The sequence below is a fragment of the Bubalus kerabau genome, chromosome 6, assembly GCF_029407905.1.
Source record: "Bubalus kerabau isolate K-KA32 ecotype Philippines breed swamp buffalo chromosome 6, PCC_UOA_SB_1v2, whole genome shotgun sequence".
Lineage (NCBI taxonomy): Eukaryota > Metazoa > Chordata > Mammalia > Artiodactyla > Bovidae > Bubalus > Bubalus kerabau.
The window spans coordinates 30,539,523-30,560,327 of NC_073629.1; the positions used below are offsets into that span (position 1 = coordinate 30,539,523).

Here is a 20,805-nt window from a genome sequence, read left to right on the forward strand (position 1 = left end):
GCCCGGCCCGGCCCGGCCTAGCGAGCACGCGTGCCCGCCGCCCCGGCCTAGCGAGCACGCGTGCCCGCCGCCCCGAAGCAGCTGCCACCGGACCTTGGGACCTCTGCACTTGACTTTTGCGGCCGGGCACAAAACCTTCGGCCGTTGCCGTAGCGACTGGCAGTCTAGCGAATACCCCCTTCACTTTTTATCGCCCTCCTTTCTCAGTTCATTGTTTGGTTATTTTAGGGTCAGTCCGATGACCCTATAGGTCGGGCTTGGAGGGCGCCGGCTCTCTGGCGGCAGACTGCCCTCGTCTGGGCGCTGGGCAGCCGGCTGCCTCCGAGGCTGGGGCGGCCTCCCCGGTCTCCATGGTAACGGCCCGGCCGGCGTCTCTGCTTCGGGGGGAAGATGCGGCCTGCCGGGTCCGCCGCCTCGCCCCCGGCCTCACGGGCGGGCCGGGGCCACTGAGAAGGAAGGTCCCGGCCGCCGGACGGCGGGGCATTGGTCACCAGGTGAGTGCAGGACCTTGGAGAGAGGCGGAGGTAGGGTGCGGGTCAACTCCAGCGACCTCCCCTCCTCTCCTACTTTCCTGCATCCCTAAACACACCCGCACAAAATCTCTCCGAGAGGCTCCGGTCGCCGCTGCGCCAGAGGGTTTTTTTGTTTTGTTTTGTTTTTGGTTTTTTTCCTGGCAGTCGGCCGGAGAACGAGACGGTCAGCAGCTTATGGAGAGGCTGAGAGAAGCGTTTTTTGACTTCTGTCCAAACTGGGAAAGTACCTTTAAACTACTGGATTCACGGACTGGTTTTCCTTCGTTTTCAGTGAAATCCCATTCTCTGGCTGGAGACACAGATGGCCTCAAATGAGAGAGATGCTATATCGTGGTACCAAAAGAAGGTAATATCAGTGTATCTTTATTTGTAAAGCATGCTCCCTGCAGAAAGCTCCCACAAAGAATACCTATCATGTTAGTTTTTAATGAGTTTGGTAGTGCAGTGTATTCTTACATGGTATCTCAAATAGAAAACCTAGTACAAGGTCACTAGGTCTTTTGAATTCAGTTCCAGGTCCCCGCATAAGATTTTCAACCTCCTGTCTCCAGACTACATTCACAGTGTCACAGCAGGGCTATGAGAGTTTGCTTCTCATCAAATGGCTGTTTTTTTAGACATAAAACTTTTATCTGCACAGTGTCAGCAATCTTAATGAGCTGCCCATAGCCTTTTATTTCTATTTAGTTTTCTACTGATATTTTTTCTTAAGTGGAAATATCTTTTAAGGTTTATATTTAATTTGAAATATTTTGGACATTGCTTCCAGCTAAGTTTGAAATTTTGAAGGAAATAGTCCTTGGAAATAATAATTTATCCTAGCCTCAGAAAAGCACAGACATTTCCCAGATATCATATAGACACTTTAAATAGTTTCGTGACTTGTGAGACTTGGCCTAAATAAAAGGATTTCCTTTCCATCATTTAAGTAGCCTGCTTCTTATTTCAGATTGGAGCATATGATCAGCAGATATGGGAAAAGTCAATCGAACAGACTCAGATTAAGGTAAATTGATTTCTTTGATTTTTTTCCACTTTGTTTTACTGCATTAATGTGTTGTAAGTAATGGATTGTACTTACTTAAAAAAAAAAAATCTGCACTTATCCACTAAGGTATTCTTTGTTCTTTGAAGTTTATAAGGAAAACAACAGTACCAGTGGGATGATAAATGACAATTAACATTTGGCCTCCATATGAGAGAAACAGAAAGGAGTAGTTGGTCTGTGATTAATTTGAAATCAAATATCCAGTATAAATGAACTATGGCTCTTTAACTGGTGGTAATTGAGAGTTAGTTGTGGTAATACAAGGCCAATTTGCTAGACCTTCAAGGTTTTCAGGTGAAGTTGTGAAAATGAACTGTCCAGGTTTTTTAGAGCATCTCCTTCTCCTTGCCTCTCTCCTCTTTCACCCTTGCCTTTCGTCCCCCACCCCTCCCACTCCCTCTTCCTCTTTTTCTTCCTCTGCAAGTCAAATAAAATCCATTTGTTACCTGAATCACTTTTTCAATTACTGGTTTAGAGTATGATCTTAAGTATTTCAGGTTCTTAAATGTTTTTCTACACTACTTTTGGATCTGAGCAGTTTCTTGGAGTTATTTCATGCTAACCAAGAAACCAAAATTGATGTGTAATTCAGGTGCAGTTTATTAATTTATAATAGGGGAAGTGAAGTGAAGTCAAGTGAAGTCGCTCAGTTGTGTCCGACACTTTGCGACCCCATGGACATCAGGCTCCTCCATCCATGGGATTTTCTAGGCAAGAGTACTGGGGTGGGTTGCCATTTCCTTCTCCAGGGAACTTCCCAACCCAGGGATTGAACCCAGGTCTCCCACATTGTAGACGGACGCTTTACCATCTGAGCCACCAGGGAATAGGGGAAGGAAGGGTTAAATAATCTAATGTTCCCAAACCAGGGCTGTGGGATCAATATGTGTTGCGGGAGTTGGGGGGTTGGAGGGGGGGTGTTGCAAATTAGTCATGGAATTGTTGCTTGGTAGCCATATGTAATTGCATAGTCTTAAGAGATGTGGAACAGCCTAAAGACCATCCTGCCCTTAAAGAATATCTATTGACTTTAATATTTAGATCTACTGATTTAGGGTCTTACCTCCTTGGAAAGTACTGAATAATGGCTGGCAGATTCTTATTTTTGGACCTTTCTTTTTTTTTTTAAAGAAAAAAACATTAAAAAAAATATTTATATCTCGGTGTTATGTTGCTTCAGTCGTGTCCGACTCTTTGCAACCCTGTGAACTGTAGCCCACCAGGCTCCTCTGTCCATGGGAATCTCTAGGCAAGAATACTGGAGTGGGTTGCCATACCCTACTCCAGGGGATCTTCCCAACCCAGGGATCAAACCCACGCCTCTTAGGTCTCCTGCATTGGCAGGCAGGTTCTTTACCATTAGCACCACCTGGGAAGCCCAGTACAACTTAATAGTTGGTTCTGTTTATCTCCAAGTCAGATTGGTTGGGCTGGAACATTTAAATCTCAGCTGAAATACTTTTAGGGCGTGTTCTTTTTATAAGTCAATCAACTAAGAAGTTATTAGAAATACATGGTACTTGGTTAACTTTTCATAGTTTTGTACAGTCTCTGATGTTTTATAGTAATAGGAGATGGGGTTAGGATGAATAAATCCCCCAGTTTTATATTGTAGCTCTCAAATCCTGTCCTGTTGATCTTTTGTGAGCTCCAAAAAGTATGGGTAGCAAGTCTGGTATAATGGAAAGCACCCAGTACTAGTGGTTGGATCTCCTTTTGTGAGCTGTCTCTAGCTTTGTGATCTTGAAAAAGCCCTGTAGTTTGACTGGTTTTGGTTTATTTATGTTTTAAAAGATTTTGCTTCCTGTCATCCAATTTCTTTACCTACCTCTTTCCTCTACCTGATTTAAATATTTCCACAACTCTTATTTCCATGCCATTTTATACATACCCTCCTTTTGGTACACTGTATCCTGTGTTATTTGTTAACCTGTGTGTTTTCATGGACCTCAAGGACAGGAATTGCATTTGTATCCCATTTTTTTAGAACATCTTGATTCACACTAGGAACTTGGTATTTCTGTGTTTGATTAAAGCCAACCTATTATGTATATTTTTAATCATTGTTTTCTCATAAGGTAATCTTAACACCTCCTTAGTTTAGCAGTGGAAAGAATAAAATTAAAGAGAACTCTAAAATTTACAGTTAAGGTACCAAGGCCTCCCAGGTGCTAACAATACAGTCAAGACACACATGGTTCTTGCCTTCATGAATTTCACAATCTAGTGGTGGTAGGAGAAAAGCCAAGTTTTTAAGTATGTTTAAGTCTTAGATGAAAACTGACAAAAGTGTAGGTTATGAAGAAGTATTTAATGCAATTTAAAACAGATTACACAAATGTAATGATTTTTGAAAACAAAGAAAAAGGAAAAAATTTGAAAACAAAAAATAACATCAGATGACAATATAATTAGAAATTATATAATAAAAATATAATTCAAAGTTATAAAAAACATAAATTTAAAAAATCAACTTGGATCATGCAAAGTGGTAGGCACTGTACTACAAACATTTATTGAGCTACTGTCTTTAAAGCATTTTGCTAGGTGCTGATTTTGAGGAGAAAAAGTATTTACAAACAGAAGTATAACAGTTGTATAAGGGAAGAATAAGTAGCCCAATCTGGTTGGAGTATAAGATATGTAAATGAGATGATAGATTGTAAGTCAGTTTGGGGCTGAGTTCACTGTTCTAAGAACTTCAGACACTATATTATAGAAAATGAAAAAAATGGTATGGTTTTGAGTAGAGGAGGCACATCATATCTGTTTTTTTGGAGGATAGAAATAAAAATGTAGTTATAACAAAATTTGTAGAGGGCTTCCAAAGCAATGCTTGATGAAATAATATCACTCTAAATGTCTATATTAACAAAAAAAAATGTCTAGATTGATTAGGAAGGAAGAGTCACAATGATTCAAGCTAATATGAAAAGAATCAGAAATAAGTCAAAATAAAGTGGAAGAAATATAAAAAATAAAAGTAAAACAGATGTTTATGTATTCTTCATTTAACCAATATTTGTTAGCAGCTACCTATTATGTGTAGGCAATAGGCTAGGCGATATGTCTGTATAATGATGAACAGAAACGTTCGATTTTTTTTTTTCATGGAGCTTATGGTAATGTGGGAGACAAAACAATAGTAAGATTAATCCTAGTAATGAATAAAAATTGCTTTGTGATAAATGCTAAGAAAGAAAGCTATTCTTTTCAAGCTGTACAACAGGGAAATGGACCTAGTCAAGGAAGTCAGAGAAGCCTTCCCTGAAGAATTGTTGTGTCAAATGAGATCTGAAGGATAAATAACAGTTAATTAGGTCAAGAACAAATACATGAATCCTACACAAATTCTTTCATAAAGCCGAGGAGAAAGTGTGCTTCCCAACTCATTTTAGGAGACCAGTATTACCCTGATTACAAAGACAGCACCAGAGAATTTGTTGTAACTATACTACAAAGCTACAGTAATCCAAACAGTATGATATTGGCATAAACATAGACAAATAGATCAGTGGAATAAAATAGAACATCCAGAAATGAACCTACACTTATATGGGCAATTAATCTACAACAGAGAAGGCAAGAATATACAATGAGGGAAGGACAGTCTCTTCAATAAATGGGAAAGCTGAAAAACTACATGTAAAGACTCAAGCTGCACTGTTCTCTCACATGATGCACAAAAATGAATTCAAAATAGATTTAAAACTTGAATGTAAGACCTGAAACTATAAAACTTCCAAAAGAAAACATAGGCTGTACATTGGTCATAGTAATATTTTTTTGGATATATATTTTCAGTCAAGGGAAATAAACCAAAAATAAACAGGGCTACAACAAACTAAAAGACTTCTGCACAGTAAAGGAAACTATCAATAAAATGAAAAGACCACCTATTGAATAGGAGAAGATATTTACAAATGGTTTATCCAAATACACAAAAAATTCATACCAGGCAACATCAAAAAAAGAAACAACCTATTAAAAAATGGACAGGGGATCTGAATAGACATTTTCCAAAGAAGACATACAGATGATCAACAGGCACATGAAAAGATGTTCAGCATATTAACCATAAGGGAAATGCAAATCTAAACCACAGCGAAATATCACCTCACATGGCAGAAGGGCTATTATCAAAAAGACAGTAAATTACAGTTGTTGGTGAAGATATGGAGAAAAGGGAACCTTTTTGCACTGTTGGTGGAAATGTAAATTAGTGCAGCCACTATGGAAAACAGTATGAAGATTCCTTAGAAATAGAACAACCATGTGGCCTAGCAATTCTGCTGTTGGCTGTTTATCTGAAGGAAACAAAAACAATTAGAAAAGATACATGCACTCCATGTTCATAGTAGCTTTGTTTACAATAGCCAAGATACGGAAGCAACATAAGTGCTCACAACAGAGGGATGGATAAAGATGTCGTATCTATATACAATGGAATATTACTGAGTCATATAAGAATGAAATCTTGCTGTTTGTGACAACATGAATGGCCGAGAGGATGTGATTCTGAGTGAAATAGTCAGAGAAAGACAAAAACTCTATGATTTCTCTTAATATGTGGGGTCTAAAAAATAGATGAACAAACATAAAACAGAAAAAAAGCTATAGATGTAGATAGAGTAAACAGGTGTTGCCAGAGACGGGTTACAAAGGGAAAGAAATAGGTGAGGGAGATTAAGAAGTACAAACTTCCAGTTGCAGAATGAATGAGTCACTTGTATGAAATGTAGTGTGAGGAATATAGTCAGTAATTATGTAATATCTTTGCATGGACAGATGATAATTAGACTTAAGTTCAGTACATCCTGAACTGTATAAAGGTATGAAATTACTATGTTGTATAACATACTGTTTTAGGTCAATTGTATTTCGAAAACAAACTTAGAGAAAAAGAGATCAGGTATGTGATTACCAGGGGTGGGGAGTTGTGGGAGGGGTATTGGATGAAGGCAATCAGAAGATATAAACTTCCAATTATAAGATAAATTAGTACTAGGAATGTAATGTACAACATGATAAACCATAAATAGTGCTTCTATATGTTATATATGAAAGTTGTTAACAGAGTTAATCCTAAGAGTTTGCATCACAAGGAAAAAAATTTTTTTCTATTTTTTTAATTTTGTACCTATGAGATGGTAGATGTTCACTAAATTTATTGTGGTAATCACTTCATGATGTATATAAGTCATATCATTATGCTCTGTACTGTAAACTTAATACAGTGTTGTATGTCAATTATATCTCAATAAAACTGAAAGAAAAAAGTCCTACCTGAGACATAATATGGAGTTTTTAATAACTATCATACTGATTTATTTAAAAAAAAAAAAAAGAAAATTTGTCCTAAACATATACATTGGCCCAAAAATGTAAAAATCTTTAATAAAATATCAGCAAACCAAATTCAGTAACATACAAAATGGATTATCTACTGTGACCAAGTGGGATATCTGAGAAATGTGTCATTAGTTTAAAATTTGAAGATGATATAATATACCATATTAATGGAATAAAGGATAAAACCACATGATCTTTTTAGTAGAGACTAAAAACATTTGACAAAATTCAGTGCCTATTATTGATGAAACAGTAAGTAATTTTTTCAGTCTGTCAAAGGATGTCTATAAAAAACCCACTATAGTTAGGGAGTGTTTTGTCTCTGAAATCAGGAACAAAGCAAGATGTCTGCTCTTAACATCGATTTAACATTGTACTAGGGATTCTAGCCTGTGCAGTAAAGCAAGGAAAAGAAGTGAAAGGCACTGAGATGCAAAAGAAAATGAAAATTGCCTTTATTCATGATGACTTGAACCCCTATTTAGAAAATCCTGACATTACTAACAATAAATGAGTTTAGCAAGGCCTCTAGATTTAAAATCAATATACAAAAATTATTTGTATCTCTGTATACTAGCAATGAGTGTTCCAAAAATGAAATTAAGAAAACAGTTTATTCACAGTAGTATCAAAAATAGTAAAATGCTTAAGAGTAAGTTTAACATAGCATATATAAGACCTGTACACTGAAAACTACAGAACATTGCTAAGAAAAATTAAAGATCTGAAGAAATGGAGTAATATTTCAGTTTGGGATGTGAAAGGCCTAACATTGTTAAGATGGCAATCCTCTAAATATATTAATATCTATAGATTCATTATAATCCCTTTAAAATTCCAGCAGTCTTCTTTTTCTTTTGGTAAAAATTGATAAGCTAATTCTGAGGTTGATCAGGAAGGCAAAAGACCTAGAACATTCAGGATAACTTGAAGAAGAACAGAATTTGAAGGCTTACTGCATCCCAAGGGCTTCCCTTGTGGTTCAGCTGGTAAAGAATCTGCCTGCAATGCTGGAGACCTGGGTTTGATCCCTGGGTTGGGAAGATCCCCTGGAGAAGGGAAAGGCTGCTCACTTCAGTATTCTGACCTGGAGAATTCCATGGACTCTCTAGTCCATGGGGTCGCAAAGAGTTGGACATGACTGAGCAACTTTCACTTCACTGGATCCAAGATTTACTGTAAAGCTGTAAGTAATTCAGATAGTATAGTATTGACATGAGTAATAGGTCAGTGGAACAGAATAGAAAATCTAGAAATAAATCCTTACAGTTTTGATAAATTGAGTTTGACAAAGATGCCAAAACAATTCAACGAGAAATGATAGTCTTGTCAACAAATGGTGCTGGTACAATTGGATATCCACATATGTAAAAATAAACTTTTAATTCTTACCTCACAGTGTATACAAAAATTAATTAAAAAGGATCGTGGGCTTAAAGGTAAGAACTGAAAGACTGAGGTTTTGTAAAAGAAAACATAGAAGATCGTTCTTACCTTAAGATAGGCAAAGATTTCTTAGAAAAACGGCTATGAAAGAAAAAAATTTGATAAATTTGGCTTCATCAAAAATTAAAACCTTTCTTCAAAATCCCATTTTAAAAAAAGAAAAAGCAAGCCATAGACTGTGAGAAAATATTTTCAAATCGTACACTTATTAATATGTGGAGCATTTGTACCTATGATACATAACCCCTACAACTCAGAAGACAAAAAACCCAGTTTAACAATGGGCAGAAGATTTGAATAGATATATCACTAAAGACAATAGCTGAAATGATTGGGCCTGTCCAAAGATGCTCAACGTTACTAGCGAAGTATGAATTAAAACCACAGCGAGATGCTATTATACACCTGTTTGCTGTGTTCAATCGCTCAGTTATGTCCGACTCTTTGCCACCCTATGGATTGCAGCATGCCAGGCTTCCCTGTCCTTCACTATCATCCAGAGTTTGCTCAAAGTCATGTCCATTGAGTCGATGATGCCATCCAACCATCTCATCCTCTGTCACCCCCTTCTCTTCCTACCCTCATCTCTCCTAGCCTCAGGGTCTTTTCTGACAAGTCGGCTCTTCGCATCAGGTGGCCAAAGGATTAGAGCTTTAGCATCAGTCCTTCCAATGAACATTCAGGACTGATTTCCTTTAGGATTGGCTGGTTTGATCTCCTTACTATCCCAGGGACTCTCAAGAGTCTTCTCCAGCACCACAGTTCTAAAGCATCAATTCTTTGTCATTCAGCCTTCTTTATGGTCCACCTCTCACATCCATACATGACTATTGGAAAAACCATAGCTTTGACTATTGACCTTTGTTGGCAAAGTGGTATCTTTGCTTTTTAATATGCTGTTTAGGTTTGCCATAACTTTTCTTCCAAGGAGCAAAGGTCTTAATTTCATGGCTTCAGTCACCGTCCACAGTGATTTTGGAGCCCAAGAAAATAAAGCCTGTCACTGTTTCCCCATCTATTTGCCATGAAGTGATGGGACTGGATGCCATGATCTTACTTTTTGAATGTTGACTTTAAAGCCAGCTTTTGCACCCTCCTCTTTCACCTTCATCAAGGGGCTCTTTAGTTCCTTTTTGCTTTCTGCCATTAGCGTGGTGTCATCTGTATATCTGAGGTTATTGATACTTCTGGCAATCTTGATTCCAGCTTGTGCTTCATCCAACCCCACATTTCACACGATGTACTCTGCATGTAAGTTAAATAAGCAGGGTGACAATATACAGCCTTGATGTACTCCTTTCCCAATATTGAATCAGTTCATTGTTCCATGTCTGGTTCTAACTGTTGCTTCCTGACCTGCATACAGGTTTCTCAGGAGTCAGGTAAGGTGGTCTGGTATTCCCACCTCCTTAAGAATTTTCCACAGTTTGTCGTGATTCACACAGTCAAGGGCTTTAGCATAGCCAATGAAGCAGAAGTAGATGTTTTTCTGGAGTTCCCTTTCTTTTTCTGTGATCTGACGGTTGTTGGCAATTTGATCTCTGATTCCTCTGCCTTTTCTAAATCCAGCTTGTATATCTGGAAGTTCTTGGTTCAGGTACTGTCAAAGCCTAGCTTGATGAATTTTGAACATTACTTTGCTAGCATGTGAAATGAGTGCAATTGTGTGGTATTTTGAACATTCTTTGCCATTGCCCTTCTTTGGAATTGGAACGAAAACTGACCTTTTCCAGTCTTGTGGCCAAGGCTGAGTTTTGCAAATTTGCTGGCACGTTGAATTGCAGCACTTTAACAGCATCATCTTTTAGGATTTGAAATAGCTCAGCTGAAATCCCATCACCTCCAGTAGCTTTGTTCATAGTAATGCTTACTAAGGCCCAGTTGGATGTCTGGCTCTAGGTGACTGATAACACCATCGTGGTTATATGGGCCATTAAAACCTTTTTTGTACAGTTCTTCTGTGTATTCTTGCCACTTCTTAATACCTTCTGCTTCTGTTAGGTCCATACCGTTTCTGTCCTTTGTTGTGTCCATCTTTGCATGAAAGGTTCCCTTGGAATCTATCATTTTCTTGAAGGGACCTCTAGTCTTTCCCATTCTATTGTGTTCCTCTATTTCTTTGCATTGTTCACTTCACCTGTTACAATGACTAAAATTAAAAAGACTAACCTTACCAGATGTTGGCCAGGACATGGAGGAACTAGAATTATCGTACACTGCTGGTGGGAATGGAAAGTGGAAATTAGTTTGATGGTTTCTTAAAAATTTAAATACATACTTCTCATATGACCCAACATTTCCATATAGTACCTATGCAAGATAAATAAAAACATAGGAACGTATTTAAATATTCATAGCAATACTAGTCCTAATTACCGAAAAACTAGAAAAAAGTCCAAATGTCTATCAACTTGTGAGTAGATAAATAAATGTATTATATCCATACAATGGAATATGACTCAGCAATAAAAATTGTTGATACATGCTACAACATGATGAACCTCAAAAATGTTATGTACGTAAAAGGGGCCAGACACAAAAGACTATATTCTGTGATTCAGTTTGCATGAAATTTCTGAAAAGGCAAATCTGTAGAAGTAGAAAGCAGATATGTGTTTGCCTGTTGCTGGGGAATAGAAATACAGATTTATTGCCATTCTTATTTTCAGGTGATGGAAATGTTCTAAAATTTGAACATGATAATGGTTGCACAACTCTCTCAATTTACCAGAAATCTACCAGGTTATTACTAAAACTACACCTGAAGATGAATGAGTTTTGCACAGTATTAATTATACCTCAATATGGCTATTTTCTTAAATCACACCAATAGAAAAAAAACAGGAGAGATAATAATGTAGTACACAAGAAATTCATCTATATATTTCCAATGAAATTTGTCTTCTAAAATTTTTAATTAAGAGAATATATTAAATCTAAGATTATTTTCAGTGATGAAGCTCAACTTGGTTCTCCTCCCCCACCAAAAGAGTAAAACAAGAGTGGTCTCTATTACTACTTAACATGCTGTCTGAGATATTTGTTAAGATTAGCAAAACATTCTAATTACTGTTATCTTTGCTTTTAAAATATTTTAAACTTTTCCTTCATTTTTCTAATTAATTTTGGGATATAAAAAAATCAGTATTTGAAAATATGATTTTACACCTAGAAAATTTTAAATAGCTAAGCATAAACACAGAGGTGATTTCAGCTGTATTTGTAACATTTTATTTCTTGAGTGGGAATGGTGGATACATGACAGATAAGACTCCTCATTAAAGATGACAGTTGACTATGTACATTAATCTCTATCTGGTTTCTTCTGAAACGCCTCTAAAATTATAATAAATAAGAAAAAAATCAGCCCTCAAGAACTGAAAGAAATGTAAGTTTAAACTTGCTGTTTTAGAACACCTGTGTTTAGTGGTTACTAGTGGGGAGAGGGAAGAAGAGAGGCACAATATGGTAGTAGGGAATTAAGAGGTGCAAACAATTATCTATAAAATCAGCTGCAAGGATATACTGTACAACCCGAAGAATATAGCAAATATTTTAAAATAACTATAAATGGAGTATAGCCTTTAAAAATTGTGAATCATTATATTGTATATCTGTAACTTATATAATATTATACATCAACTATTGTTCAGTTTAAAAGTTAAGAGAAGAAAGTCCCTGTATTTAATTTCTGAAAGACTCAGGAATTGGATGCACCAGGTCTATCTGCAGGTGTAAGGTATTATAGAACTGAAAGTAGAAGTGTTTGAGCATATGTATTAGGAGCAATAGACCTATCCTCAGATCCTCCTCATTCTCCACAACCTCATAGCCACCCTTATCTTCCATTGACAGAAGATTGCTTTATGGAGAGGCTGAACCAGAGAAGTTCCAGATTCCGGAATACCATACACAAATGAAAATGAGGTGAAATAATGGACTAGTAAAGGAGATCAAGTAAAAGGCTGGTGGCCAGGTTTATAATCTCTAAACAGAAGACTGGAATTTCTTTTTGCACAAGCTGACTGAAAAGGCTTAAAGATATTGGAAGTGAAATGTCTGGCTACCCTCTACAGTGAGGCCACTGTTCAACAAGAGCCTCCCTTGCCCCTCCTCCACTGCGCACTGAATGGGTGTTCAGCATGATAGTGCCTTGCTCTTAAGTGTGAATGGATAATTGAAAATGCTCAAATATCTGAGACCTAAAAAAAGATAGAGATTTTAAAAAGTGATCAGGAATTTTAAGAATACTATTTTTAAAGATACAATTAATATATTTAAAGTACTGGATACTATTTTTTTTTTAAGTCTGTAAATGAAAAAGAGCACCAGAAAATAAAAGTAACAAAAATAAATTCAGTAGAAAAGTTGGAAGATAAACTTGAGGCCATTTCCCAGAAAAATAGTATGAAAGAATAGGGAAAAAGAATATTAAAAAATGAGTACAGTTCATGTAGGAAGCCTAACATCCAACTAGTATGTGTTCCAGGAGAAAGAAATAGGAGGCGGAGAAGTAATTATCAAATAATATTGTAAAAACTTCCCAGGACTGAAATAAACACATTTACAGGTCAAAAGGATCTTTTGAGTAATCAGCATTATTATGAAATTTCAGAAATAAATTTAGAGAAATTCAATTCAGTCTGCTTCCTGTGTTTCTCTTGTGAGTCTCCCTTATTCACGCAAAACGCCACTTCTGGTCACCAAATGTATGGAAGTTTTTTCCCCACACCAGGCAATTCTCGGTGACGCCAGCTGGGTGTCCTGCAATTCAACCCAGTTGTGACACTGTGTGCCTGGAAATAGTGTCAGCTCCTACAGGTAAAGGCCCTGGTCCCACAGGATGGCTCCTGTCCCACTTGGGATGCCAACTGCAAGAAGTAGGTCCTAGGTTACCCCCAACTTCTGTCCATTTTGGCTACAAGTCAGGGGTTCCCGTAACCTTCTCTTCTGGTTTGATTAATTACCTAGGGTGGTTCACACAACTCAGGGAAACACTTCCTCAAACAACTATCAGTTTATTAAATAATATGATAAAGGGTACAGATGAATAGCTAGATGAAGGGATACTTAGGGTGAGGTCTGGGAGAGTCCTGAGCATAGGAGCTTCTGTCTCTGTGGAGTTTGGGGTATGTTACCCTACTGGTGTGTATGTTCGCTAACCTGGAAGCTGTCTGAACTCTGTACAGACTATTGAGGTTTTTATGGAGGCTTCATCTAGTTGACATGACATTAGCATGGTAGTGGTATAATCTTTGTATCTGAGGTTATTGATATTTCTCCTGGCAATCTTGATTCCAGCTTGTGATTCTTCCAGCCCAGCATTTTGCATGATATACTTTGCATAGAAGTTAAATAAGCAAGGTGACAATATACAGCCTGATATACTCCTTTCCTAATTTTAAACCAGTCCATTGTTCCATGTCCAGTTCTAACTGTTGCTTCTTCACCTGCATACAGGTTTTTCAGGAGACAGATAACGTGGTTTGTTATTCTCATCTCTTTAAGAATTTTCCACAGTTCGTTGTGATCCACACAGTCAAAGGCTTTTGTGTAGTCAATGAAGCAGAAGTAGATGTTTTTCTGAATTCCCTGATTTCCCTATGATCCAATAAATGTTGGCAATTTGAACTCTGGTTCCTCTGCCTTTTCTAAATCCAGCTTGTACATCTGTAAATTCTTGGTTCATACACTGGTGCAGCCTAGGTTGAATGATTTTGAGCATAACCATACTAGCATGTGAAATGAGCGCAGCTGTACTGTAGTTTGTATGTTCTTTGGCACTGCCCTTCTTTGGGATTGGAATGCAAATGACCTTTTCCAGCACTTGGCCACTGCTGAGTTTTCCAAATTTGCTGGCATATTGAGTACAGCCTTTAATAGCATCATCTTTTAGGATTGGAAATAGCTCAGCTGGAATTCCATCACCTCCACTAGCTTTGTTTGTAGTAATGTTTCCTGAGGCCCACTTGTCTTCACATTCCAGGATGTCAGACTCTAGGTGAGTGACCACACCATCATGGTTATCTGGGTCATTATGACCTTTTTTGTATAGTTCTTCTGTGTATTCTTGCCATCTCTTCTTAATCTCTTCTGTTTCTGTTAGGTCCTTGCCATTTCTGTCCTTTATTGTGCCCATCTTTGCATGAAATGTTCCCTTGGTATCTCCAATTTTCCTGAAGAGATCTCTAGTCTTTCCCATTATATTGTTTCCCTCTATTTCTTTGCATTGTTCACTTAAGAAGGTTTTCTTATCTCTCCTTGCTATTCTTTGGAACTCTACATTCAGTTGGGTGTATCTTTCCCTTTCTTGTTTGCCTTTTTGCTTCTCTTCTTTTCTCAGCTATTTGAAAGCCCTCCTTAAACAACCACTTTGCCTTGTTGCATTTCTTTTTCTTGGGGATGTTTTTGATCACCACCTCCTGTACAGTGTTATGAACCTTCACCCATAGTTCTTCATGCAGTCTGTCTATCAGATCTAATTGCTTGAATTGATTTGTCACTTCCACTGTATAATCATAAGGGATTTGATTTAGGTCATATCTGAATGGCCTGGTGATTTTCCCTAGTTTCTTCAATTTAAGTCTGAATTTGGCAATAAGGAGCTCATGATCATCCTACAGTCAGCTCCAGGTCTTGTTTTTGCTGAGTATTTAGAGCTTCTTCATGTTTGACTGCAAAGAATATGATCAGTCTGATTTTGATATTGACTGTCTGGTGATGTTTATGTGTAGAGTCGTCTCTTATGTTGTTGGAAAAGGGTGTTTGCTATGACCAGTGTATTCTCTTGGCAAAACTCTATTAGCCTTGGCACTGGTTCGTTTTGTACTTCAAGGCCAAACTTGCCTTGTTACTCCCCTAAGTATCTCTTGACTTCCTACTTTGGCATTCCAATCCCCTATGATAAAAAGGACATCTTTTTATTGTATGTCTTCATAGAACCATTTAACTTCATATCTTCGGCATAAATGCTTGGGGTATAGACTTATTGTCTGTGTGATGGTGAACAGTTTGCCTTGGAAACACACCAAGATAATTCTGTTGTTTTGGAGATCGCACCTAAGTACCGCATTTTGGACTCTTTCGTTGACAGTGAGGGCTATTCCATTCATTCTATGGGATTCTTGCTCACAGTAGTAGATATAATGGTCATCTGAATTAAATTTGCCCATTCCTGTCCATTTTAGTTCACTGATTCCTAAAATGTTGATGTTCACTCTTTCCATCTCCTTTATTTAGTTTTTGTCATGCTATCTTGTTAAGTAATTTTATTTATTTATTTTTGACTGTGCTGGTTCTGTGTTGCTGCAAGGGCTTTTCTCCGAAGTTGCAGTGAGCAGGGGCTACTCTGTAGTGGTGACGTGCAGGCTTCTTGTTACAACGGCTTCTCTTGTGGAGCACGGGCTCTAGGAGGGCACATGGGCTCAGTAGTTGTGGCTCCTGGGCTCTAGAGCACAGGCTTTATAGTTGTGATGCACAGGCTAAGTTGCCCGGCGGCATGTGGGATCTTCCCGGACCAGGAATCAAACCCTGGTCTCCTGCGTTGGCAGGTGGCGGCTTTACCACTGAGCCACCAGGGAAGCCTTCATATACTTAATTTCCCTTTTTGCTACAGCTCATGTCCTTTCTTTGCAAATTTTTATACACCCTTCCAAGTCTTGGGTTGGGTATTATCTTCTTTTAGAAATCTTTCTTTGCCTTCTTAAATCTGAGTTAGGTGTCCTTCACACATATTCCTATTATGCTGTACTTGCCTAGTAATTGTTGTTTTGTTGTTCATCATCTATTGTAAACCAGATGACTTCCCTCTTTGTGCCTGACTACTATACAGTAGTATAGAATCAGTGGCAGTAAAGCGAACGTTTCAGCACACTGAGAGAGTTGTGTAGCAGGGTTCACTTGTCATTTATTCAGTGTTAAATATGGAGTCCAGTGGTACTGCATCAGTATTTAAGTGCTTTAGTTCCTCTGCCTAGAAGTAGGAACTACATTGGTCAGGTGGTTCTGAGCTTTGATGACAGTACACTGCTCTTTGGGGTACAAACAATTCAGTGGGCTAAATACAGCTGTACCTCGGTTCTGCAGAAAATTTCCAGACCACTGCTGTAGAAGCTAGTGCAAGGACATCTAGTTTCCTCCTGTGATTGTTTCCTGGGCTCTGAGGTTGTGGCCAAGAGGGACATTCACTCACAGCTCCCAAGGTTTAGTCCCATTGAACCTTTCAGAGGCTTGCGGATCTCTTCCTGCATTGATTAGGAATGCATTTTGTACTGTATCATGAGGGGCAGGATGTGTAGTGGTTATTAGAGAGAATGGACGTGTTAGTCTCAGTGCCTCGCTTTTCCTCATCTATAAAGTGAAGATAATAAAGCCCCCTGTCTCACAGGACAGTTGTGAGGACTAAGTGAATTAAATTAATATAAGTTTATGTAATAGGGGCTTCCCAAGGGGTGCTAGTGGTAAAGAACCCACCTGCCAATACAGGAGACATAAGAGATATGGTTTTGAAGTTTATGTAAAGTGCTTAGAATAGTGCCTGGCAAATGTTGCTTCTTCATATACATACTATAGAATGTGTAGGATCAAGCTGACAGATCCTGAAACAAAAGCATGGCATAAGTGTTTTTTATTCTTCCTCAGCACAATCACATATGAAAGTAGTGACTTTCTAATCTGACTCAAGAACAGTGGGCATCAATTACTTTTTTTTGGACCCTGAAACATGCAATTTTGGAGCCCAAGAAAATAGTCTGTCAGTGTTTCTATTTTTCCCCATCTGTTTGCCATGAAGTGATGGTATCAGATGCCATTATCTTAGTTCTTTGAATGTTGAGTTTTAAGCCAGCTTTTTCACTCTCCTCCTTCACCCTCATCAAGAGGCTCTTTAGTTTTCTTCGCTTTCTGGCACTGGGGTAATGTCATCTGCATATCTGAGGTTATTGATATTTCTCCCAGGGTGCTGCAGTCCATGGGGTCGCAAAGAGTGGGATATGACTGAGCGACTGAACATCAACAGTGAAGCATGTGGGATCTTAGCTTCCCAACCAGGGATCGAACCCACATCCCCTGCATTGGAAGTGAAGTCTAAACCACTAGACTACCAAGGAAGCCCTGGTCATCAATTTCGTAATGACTTTTGTCCTCTTCTTTTTGTTGTTCAGTCACTAAGTTGTGTCTGACTCTTTGCACCCCGTGGATTGCAGCATGCTAGACTTCCCTGTCCTTCACCTTTTCCCAGAGTTTGCTCAAACTCATGTCATTGAGTTGATGATGCCATCCAACCATCTTATCCTCTGACACCCCCTTCCGCTCTTGCCCTCAAATCTCTTCTAGCTTCAGGGTCTTTTCCATTGTGTCAGCTTTTTACCTCAGGTGGCCAAAATATTGGAGTTTCAGCTTCAGCATCAGTCCTTCCAATGAATACTCAGGGTTGATTTTCTTTTGGATTGACTAGTTTGATCTTGCAGTCCAAGGGACTTGCAAGAGTCTTTTCCAGCACCACAATTGAAAACATCAATCCTTCAGTGCTTAGCCTTCTATATGGTCCAACTCTCACACCCATACAAGGCTACTGGAAAAACCATAGCTTTGACTATATGGGCCTTTGTCTGCAAAGTGATGTCTCTGCTTTTTAATATGCTGTCTAGCTTTGTTACAGCTTTTCTTTCAAGCATCTTTTATTTTGTGGCTGCAGTCACTGTCCGCAGTGATTTTGGAGCCCAAGAAGATAAAATCTGACACTGTTCCCACTTTTTCCCCATCTGTTTGCCGTGAAGTGATGGGACCAGATGCCATGATCTTAGTTTTTTGAATGTTGAGTTTTAAGCCAGCCTTTTCACTCTCCTCTTTCACTTTCATCAAGAGGCTCTTTAGTTCCTCTTTGCTTTCTGCCATTAGAGTGGTATCAGCTGCATATCTGAGATTGTTGATATTTCTCCTGTCAGTCTTGCTTCCAGCTTGTGAATTATCCAGCCTGGCATTTCGCGTGGTGTACTCTGCATAGAAGTCAAATGAGCAGGGTGACAGTATGCAGCCTTGTTGTACTCCTTTCCCGAATTTGAGCCAGTTCGTTGTTCCATGCCAGTTCTAACTGTTGCTTCTTGACCTGCGTACAGTTTCTCAGGAGACAGGCAAGGTGGTCTGGTATTCCCATCTCTTTAAGAATTTTCCAGTTTGTTGTGATCCACATAGTCACAGGCTTTTGTGTAGTTAATGAAGCAGACATAGATGTTTTTCTGGAAGTCGCTTGCTTTCTCTGTGATCCAGCAGATGCTGGCAATTTGACCTCTGGTTCCTCTGCCATCTAAATCCAGCTTGTACATCTGCAAGTTCTTGGTTTACTATTGAAGCCTAGGTTGAAGAATTTTTAGCATAACCTTCCTAGCATGTGAAATGAACTGTGCAGTAGTTTGAACATTCTTTGTCATTTCCCTTCTTTGGGATTGGAATGAAAACTGATTTTTTCCAGTCCTGTGGCTAATGCTGAATTTTTCAAATTTGCAGGCACATTAAGTGCAGCACTTTCACAGCATCATATTTTAGGATTTGAAATAGCTCAGCTGGAATTCCATCACCTCCACTAGCTTTGTTTGTAGTAATGCTTCCTAAGGCCTACTTGACTTCATAATCCAGGATATCTGCTGTAGGTGAGGGACCACACCATCATGGTTATCTAGGTCATTATGACCTTTTTTGTATAGTTCTTCTGTGTATTCTTGCCACCTCTTCTTAATCTCTTCTGTTTCTGTTAGGTCCTTGCCAATTCTGTCCTTTATTGTGCCCATCTTTGCATGAAATGTTCCCTTGGTATCTCTAATTTTCTTGAAGAGATCTTTAGTCTTTCCCCTTCTATTGTTTTCTTCTGTTTCTTTGCATTGGTCACTTAAGGCTTTCTTATCTCTCCTTACTATTCTCTGAAACTCTGCATTCATTTCAGTATATTTTTCCCTTTCTCTTTGCCTTTCAATTCTCTTCTTTTTCAGCTATTTGTAAGGCCTCCTCAGACAGCCCCTTTGCCTTGTTGCATTTCTTCTTTCTTGGGGATGTTTTTGATCACCAACTCCTGTACAGTGTTATGAACCTCCATCCATAGTTCTCCAGGAGGAGAACTACCTGCAGCTCTCATCCCTTAAATCGATTTGTCACTTCACTATATAACCATAAGGGATTTGATTTAGGTCGTACCTGCATGGCCTTGTGGTTTTCCCTACTTTCTTCAATTTAAGCCTGAATTTGGCAATAAGGAGCCCATGATCTGAGGTACAGTCAGCTCCAGATCTTGTTTTTGCTGACTGTATAGAGCTTCTCCATCTTTGGCTGCAAAGAATATGATCCATCTGATTTTGATATTGACTGTCTGGTGATGTTCATGTGTAGAGTCATCTCTTGTGTTGTTGGAAAAGGGTAGTCTCTCTGACCAGTGTATTCTCTTGGCAAAACTCTGTTAGCCTTTTCCCTGCTTCATTTTGTACTCCAAAGCCGAACTTACCTTTTACTTCAAGTATCTCTTGACTTTCTGCTTTTGCATTCCAATCCCTTGTAATGAAAAGGACATCTTTTTTTGGTGTTGGTTCTAGAAGGTCTTGTAGTTCTTCATGGGACCATTCAACTTCAACTTCTTTGGCATCAGTGGTTGGGGCATAGACTTGGATTACTGTGATGTTGAATGGTTGCCTTGGAAACAAACCGAGATCACTCCGTCGTTTTTGAAATTGAACCCAAGTACTGCATTTCTGACTCTTGTTGACTATGAAGGCTATTCCCTTTCTTCTAATGGATTCTTGCCCACAGTAGTGGATACAATGGTTATCTGAATTAAGTTTGTCCTTCCCATCCATTTTAGTGCACTGATTCCTAAGGTATCAATGTTCACTATCTCTTGCTTAACCATGTCCAATTTACCTTGATTTGTGGACCTGACATTCCAGTTTTCTATGCAGTATCATTCTTTATAGCATTGGACTTTCCTCTCAGCATCAGACACATCCACAGCTGAGCGTCATTTCCACTTTGGCCCAGCCTCTTCATTCTTTCTGGAGCTATTTCTCCATTCTTCCCCAGTAGCATATTGGACACCTTCTGACCTGGGCAGCTCATCTTCCAGTGTCATATCTTTCTGCCTTTTCATACTGTTCATGGGATTCTCGAGGTAAGAATACTGAAGTGGTTTGCCTTTCTTTTCTCCAGTGGACCATGTTTTGTCAGAACTCTCCACCATGACCCATCTGTCTTGAGTCCTGCATGGCATGGCTCATAGCCTCATTGAGTTCCACATGGCTATGATCCATATGATCATTTTGGTTAGCTTTCTGTGATTGTGGTTTTCATTCTGGAGACTGTGGGATTATAGTCTTGCTTCTTCTATCTGTTCTCTGATGGAGGAGGATAAGAGGCTTGTGTAAGCTTCCTGATGGGACGAACTGGCTG

The 20,805-nt window shown here is 38.7% G+C and overlaps 1 protein-coding gene across 5 annotated transcripts in view; it reads left to right on the forward strand.

The window, feature by feature from the left end:
- Nucleotide 1: 1 nt before the first annotated feature.
- PHTF1 (putative homeodomain transcription factor 1) overlaps nucleotides 2–20,805 on the forward strand; it is a 70,749-nt gene continuing 49,945 nt past the window's right edge. For 4 of the 5 annotated variants that reach the window (XM_055584693.1, XM_055584696.1, XM_055584695.1 and 1 more), the window contains exons 1-3: nucleotides 2–494; nucleotides 805–879; nucleotides 1,483–1,539. In XM_055584693.1, coding sequence (XP_055440668.1) covers nucleotides 835–879; nucleotides 1,483–1,539 — 102 coding nt within the window. In that variant the 5' untranslated portion in view covers nucleotides 2–494; nucleotides 805–834. Of the gene's footprint in view, nucleotides 495–677; nucleotides 880–1,482; nucleotides 1,540–20,805 lie in introns of all 5 variants that reach the window. The other variant, XM_055584694.1, reaches the window with a different exon arrangement.